This window comes from Nanorana parkeri, unplaced genomic scaffold, assembly GCF_000935625.1.
Source record: "Nanorana parkeri isolate BGI_ZX_2015 unplaced genomic scaffold, ASM93562v1 scaffold1252, whole genome shotgun sequence".
In the NCBI taxonomy this organism is placed as follows: domain Eukaryota; kingdom Metazoa; phylum Chordata; class Amphibia; order Anura; family Dicroglossidae; genus Nanorana; species Nanorana parkeri.
The window spans coordinates 204,418-211,253 of record NW_017307520.1 but is presented as its reverse complement, the minus strand read 5'-3'; the positions used below and the strand labels follow the sequence as shown (position 1 = coordinate 211,253).

At 44.1% G+C, this 6,836-nt stretch overlaps 1 protein-coding gene across 3 annotated transcripts in view; it reads right to left on the bottom strand.

Moving 5' to 3' along the window:
* LOC108797281 (sodium-dependent neutral amino acid transporter B(0)AT3-like) overlaps positions 1 to 6,836 on the bottom strand; it is a 59,887-nt gene that overhangs the window by 10,789 nt on the left and 42,262 nt on the right. For all 3 annotated transcript variants that reach the window (XM_018568853.1, XM_018568854.1, XM_018568855.1), the window contains one exon: positions 2,117 to 2,279. In XM_018568853.1, the coding sequence (XP_018424355.1) occupies positions 2,117 to 2,279 (163 nt within the window). The remainder of the gene's footprint in view (positions 1 to 2,116; positions 2,280 to 6,836) is intronic.

Sequence of the window (6,836 nt, the reverse complement as noted above, 5' to 3'; positions counted from 1 at the left end):
GCCGACAGCCGGCTTCTGCCAGCTTGGGGGAGCCAGCCGTGATGTTACGGCAGGCTCCGGCCACTTGCAGAGAGATCAGTGTCCTTGGTTACCAGCTAACCAGGGACACTGATCTCCAGGCAGCAAACTCTCCCGGGAGCTTCGGGAGTCTCCCGGCTGCCAAGGAGAAAAACACTGCTTTTTCTTTCTTTATTCTGTATTCTGACATGGAGCCGTGTCAGAATAGAAAAAAAGAAAAATTAATTTTGGCCATAGGAATGCATTGCTAGATTCCTATTGGCTATTTCAATTTGCAATAGCCAATAGCAAACTAGCATTGCACTCGGGTACAATAGCTGGTTTGCTATTGGCTATTGCAAAGGGAAATAGCCAATAGGAATCTAGCAATGCATTCCTATGGCCAAAAATGTTTTTTTTTTTTCTATTCTGACCCGAAGCCGTGTCAGAATAGAAAGATAAAAAAAGCCGTGTTTCTCTCCTTGGCGGCCGAGAGAGGTTTTTTTTCTTCTTTTTTTTTGACAGCAGCAGAACCGCCGGCCAATGGAAAACAGTTGGTAAGCTCTTTGAGGAGAGGGAATGATGTGAATGTGCAACCCTTGCATAAAATGGTGGGCACTATATAAATACCAATAATAAGAATAATAAATATACATAGTCTAACTGAATGATTGCATTGAAACCACTCGGATTATAAAACAATTCCTGTATGATTGTCTTTTAAGAAGGCAGTTGATGACATGATAGAGAAAAGACAACCAGATACTGTATGTCTATCTACTGTGAGATAAGCTGTGGGATGTAAGAGGAAGTAATTTACATTTTTCCAAGATTGTTCTCATGTATGCAGACCCGTAGCTAACTCCTTTTGCGCCCGAGGCAGGAACAAAAAAAGTGCCCCCCAACAGGCATGTGACGTCACCCGGCCCTGCGCACATGCGGGATTATGTGATGTCATGTGCTCCTTCCTCCAGGATGTGATTTTTTATTATTAGTTTTTTAATTACATTTTTTTTTATTAGGGGTATAAACAGCCCTATGATATTAAATGAATAAATGAATGGAAAGTACAGAGGCTTCCCATTCATTCAGAAAATATTTACTATCAACCAGTTTGTGAATGGGTAGAAGCCTCTGTACAGAGTGCACAGCAGCATAGCCGAGCAATGAGGAGAGAGTTATTTTTCCAAGATTGTTCTCATGTATGCAGACCCGTAGCTAACTCCTTTTGCGCCCGAGGCAGGAACAAAAAAAGTGCCCTCCAACAGGCATGTGACGTCACCCGGCCCTGCGCACATGCGGGATTATGTGATGTCATGTGCTCCTTCCTCCAGGATGTGATTTTTTATTATTAGTTTTTTAATTAAATTTTTTTTTATTAGGGGTCTAAACAGCCCCATGATATTTCCCTTTTAAAATAGAAAAAAAAATGGGTATTTTCTGCAGACCCTGTTCTAAATGAATGGAAAGTACAGAGGCTTCCCATTCATTCAGAAAATATTTACTATCAACCAGTTTGTGAATGGGTAGAAGCCTCTGTACAGAGTGCACAGCAGCATAGCCGAGCAATGAGGAGAGAGTGCTAGAGAGCCGCCGGCTGCCAGATCCTGGCCAAGCGGCTCTCTCTCTCCTCTGCCCCCCTCCCTCCCCACTGGGTGCAGTTCTTCACTTCTCCTCGGATCCCCGCTGCCTCTGCCCATACAGATGGGGGAGAGCAGTGGGGATCCAGAGGAGAGTCTGCAGGCTGTGCGGGCCCACTTGTCAGTGCCGTGCTGAGCCCTGGCTGCGCCCCCTCCCGCACCTGCGCCTGAGGCGAGAGCCTCAGTCGCCTAGCCCTCGCTACGGCCCTGCATGTATGTATGAAACTCAAGTGAAAGATGGGATATAAAAAGGTGTTAATGCACTACCAGGTTTCTTGAAATTATAGCCTAATTTACAGCGGCTCTGCGCATATTCGCACCGCTCCTGTGTGAATGGAGCCTGATTTTGCTACAGGTATGTTTTTTTTGTGGAAATGCTGCCTTTGTTTTATGATGTTAACACACTATGCATGAAATATAACTGCTTAAGAGTAAGGAGGCATAACATTATTTTATTCTTGATTATAACACATACTTACATAACTAGGATCCCATGTTTCATAAGTTAAAGGTGTCCTAAATTGAACAACTATATATGACAAAAACATTGCTCCCATTAGCAATGGACTAATAAATCTCCATGTTGCTTGCCAATATATATTTGGACGTCTTCCAGTCATCCATTTAATATCCTCACTGAACCTTTGGGAAATCAATGTTGTTGGATAAAGTTAATCAAAACAAATATACTGCACAACTTTTTAACTATTTTTTTTTCTAAATACATGCTATTTAAACAACATTGTCAAAAGTTATAAAACAATTTATCTTACCAGCAACCCAAAACAGTTTATAAGGTATGAGAAATAAAAAATGGCTTTATTAAAATATGATCTAGTTTTCATCCAAGCCATCAAAATAAAATCTAAAAGTCTATTTTAAAACTGTTATTTTACATTGCCATACTTTGAGCTCATGCTTTAACCCTTTCATGACCAGAGGTGATTGACGCCTAGATATGCAGACACTGAGACTAATTTGCCTACCTAAATACAAATTTTTATTGTTTTTTTAATAACATATAAACCTTTCATTTGGTGTATGGTTTTAATGTATACCATTCAAATGTTTTTATTACAAGATGTCAAATGAATAAAATGTTTAAAAATGCATTTTTGATTTTTTTTAATACAAAACAGTAATCGAATTATATACTTTATTTCAAAACAAGCAGCAAGTTTAAGTAAATACTAAAATGCTAATGTTAGTCACCAAACAATGACACCATCTCTAGCTAAAATCAGAAAGTATTGTATCTGTAGCACTCACCCCCAAAGGAACTGCTGGATTTTAATAGGTTATCCTGTCTTAATAGGGACTCTTCTTGTAGCTGCACACAACAACACATCGACCCACCCATGGTAACAATCGTTAGCTTTAAAGGTTTATTTGCTCAATAACTCGTGGACAGATGGCTAGGGCTACAGGATACCTAACTAAAACCATCAATACTTCTTCAGGCTTTCTGTTACCAATGGAAATGAATGGTAGTGCTAGGTATCATCAGAAGCAGCCTCCCAATGACAAATTGGCCTTTGATCCTAGAAAACAGCAAAGTCACAGGTACCGTGAGGGCCGGTGCACACCTAGGCGATCTGTGACCGCGCAGCAATCATGCACAAAACCGCACGGATTGCAGTGCGGTCACGGAGTCGCCCATCACCAACGGTCACGCTGTGGGTGCTATTATTCTCAGAATTTTTTTTTGTTAAAACAGCCGCGCATTGTGTATTGCAAAAAAAAGTACATGTACCTTTTCTCTGCGATTGCCACGCAGATGTAACCCATGGAAATCAATGGGGCCGTGCGGCAAGCGCTGTCTGTAATTGTGCAGGACCGTACGATCCTGGGACATGCATCCTGGATCGCTCAGGTCTGCACCAGGCCTCAATGGTTGAACAGCAGAAATCCCTATCCAATTTCCTACGGTAGAAGCTTCTCCCAAGTTCTCTAGGACACTATCCGTAACAGCAAACTCCTCAGAAAATGCTCACTCTGTGTGATTATGGTATCCTGAGGGCAGGAGCTGTCAGTATACAAAAAAAACAACAGATAGCAAGGGAAGCATTAGCTCCTAAGCTCTCCTGCTATCTGCCATAATTTCAGGGAGGTGCCCTCTCCCCCATTTGCAAATTTTTTTGGGGGGTGGGGGGGTTGGGAGAGGGCACCTCTCTGAAATGAATTTTTTCAGGTTGGGATGTCTGCCACCTTCCTGCTTAGGCCTCCACAGGTCAGCTTTAGATTAGTTAGGTTCTTTAGGATTTTCCCACAAGCCAGCGTTGGATTCTTTAGGCCTCTGCCACATGCCAATTTATCTTCTTAAGGTTCCGGTTTAGGCCCCCAAAATAACAATCCGCTGGTACTGACCCTGGCTTGTGATCCCGACCCTGTTCCTGGCTCTTGATGTGGTACCTTGCTGCCTAGCTGGTTTGACCTTGGTTCATAACCTCGACTCTGCTCTTGATTCTTGTTTTGGCCTCTCTGCTGCTCGACTTTAACCAGTCTCCAGCCGCTGGATCTTTGCACCTGAACTCTGCACAGAATCTACTTGCTACAGCGGCACTTGTGCCACTTTGCATCCCCACACTTCCAGGAGTGTCAGACGAGAGGTTTAAGAAAAGCCCCCTTTTTACTGACTCTTTGGCATTGTGTCAACACAAACCTTAATGCTCCAGATCGGCAAACTGCTAAAACTTCGGCTTTTATAGCGGTAGTCACGCTTGCTGATGATCAGCTAATGAAGGACATTGGATTAGCAGCACCTCTCTGCCGATGTACGGCTGATTTCAGCCGATGTACGGCTGAAATTAGCCGTACCAGCCTGAAGTGAATAGCCGAACAGTGTTCGGCTCACTTCACTTCAGATCGGTCATTCACTCGGCTGCCCTCGGCAGCTTCGTGAATAGACCCCTTAGCCTCTTAATTCCTATGGAAGCAGTAGAGGTGACCTTAGTTTTTCACACATAACTTCTCCATTTTGGCTTTATGTTTGTAAAATAAATAATGACACAGTGTAATATGTCATGTGTTGTTCATCTGATGTTGTATTTCCCTAATTTTGAGACTTGCTAAGGACCAGATGATTTTTAATATGTCCCTATACTTAAAAACATAAAATTCAAAGAGAGAGAGTGGACTTTCTTTTTCACACAAATGTATGTGTCTGCACTAACCTTGTCTGTTGAAAGAAATTTATAAATTTAAACTCAATTAACACAAAACCATTATAGTTTCCCATTAGGAAGGACTGCAAGGGAAATGTTTTATATTTTGATTTAGGAGAATCGTATAAAATATTCCATGATTTAGAACAGTCTTTGACCTTAACATGCATAATCTATTAAGGCCAAATTAAATGTTTCTGGTGCATTGCAGTAACACACGAGTTAACCCGATAACATGTCATTGCATGTTATGTGTGTTAGCACATGGTAGCGCCATGTATTTTTAAATGCTCACCAACTAAGGCAACGCAAGTTCAACACACATGTTTTGCAATGCACCACAGCACACTATAATGTACTGTGCATTATGATGTGCTGAGTTGCTGAAAAGGGTGCATGCCAGTTTTCTTTTGATTCATTGCGAGACCATTTATTTGAGTGGGCTGCAACGTATGTGAATGCATGTAAAAACACACTTTAATGCACATATGTTAACACGCCTCATTTGGACGTTGGGGTCTGAATGGGCCCTAAGATTGTTTTATTTATTCTCCTGTTCTCTTCATGGAGCAAAAACTGAATAATGTTAACATTATTCCAAGTAATCTCATTTAGCATCTAATGGTTGAAGTATTTGCCCATTAGACAAAGAATGATTAAGTTCTTTGTCTATCAGTATGTACTTTAGATGCCTGTGAATTACCACCTTGCATCATTTCACTGAAGGTGAGTAAAAAATTTTCTTTCAGCCGTGAAAGGAATTGATTTAAGTAGAAAAATATGAGCTCAGTGTCTCACAGGATGGTTGCTTGACCTGTCTTTAGGCAGTCAATCATGCTTAGTCTAACCAGCATTTATTGTATGCTGTTTAAAGGGAACATATAGTGTATTTGGGTATTTAAAAAAAAAATTATGTTCATGAATAAAAAAAATAATATATTTTTTCTTTTGAGTCAGGTAATTGTGAAATATTGCAGAGCAGAGGAACTTTGCAATCACACCACTGCAGAGGCGGCTCTTTAATTAGGCAAATTAGGCGGTCGCCTTAGGCCTCGCGCTCCCGAGGGCCTCGCGGCCGCCTAGTTTGCCCTGTCGAACGGCAGCCAGGTAGCGTTGTGAGCTCTCATCCCTGTAGCTGCCAAACTGAGACTCTCAAGTTTGACAGTGACCGGGCTGAGAGCTCATCCGTTAGCTGATCGTTGGTGCGGACCATCGGCTCGGTCTTCTGCACGGAGCTCAGCCCACCAGCCATTGAGAAGAGACCTCACCCCTCCCATCCACCACACGAGGATCTCTGGGCGGAGTTTAACTGCAGAAGCTGATGGAGACGCCCACAAGACACGGCCAGCACAGCACACACAGTACTGGAGTGGCAGCCTGGAGAGCCTTGTGGAAAGCAGGTGAGAGCCCTGTGGAGAGCCCTGCTCTTTGGTATCTCGTCCTGATGAGACCCCACAGAACTCTGCTACCCTGGTGAGGCCCCCTCAGAGCTCTGGTGAGACCCCACAGATCCCTGGTCTGTGGGGTCTCACCAGGGCCCTGAAGGGGTCTAACCAGTCTGGTGAGACCCCACAGAACCCTGCTACCATGGTGAGGCCCCCTCAGAGCCCTGGCGAGACCCCAAAGAACCCTGCTACCCTGGTGAGGCCCCCTCAGAGCCCTGGTGAGACCCCACAGAACCCTGCTACCCTGGTGAGGACCCCTCAGAGCCCTGGTGAGACCCCACAGATCCCTAGTCTGTGGGGTCTCACCAGAGCCCTGAATGGGTCTAACCAGGCTGGTGAGACCCCACAGAGCACCGGTGAGACCCTATCTCGCCCTGGTGCTTTGAGACCCTATCTCACCCTGGTTAAACCAGGGCTCGGTGGGGTCTCACCAGGGCTCCGTCTGGTCTCACCAGGGCTCTGTCTGGTGAGACCAGCACAAGGGCTCTGTGGGGTCTCACCAGGGCTATGTGGGGTCTCATCAGGGCACTAAAGGGGTCTCACCAGGGCTCTGCGGGACTAACAAGGCTGGTTAGACCCCACAGGGCCCT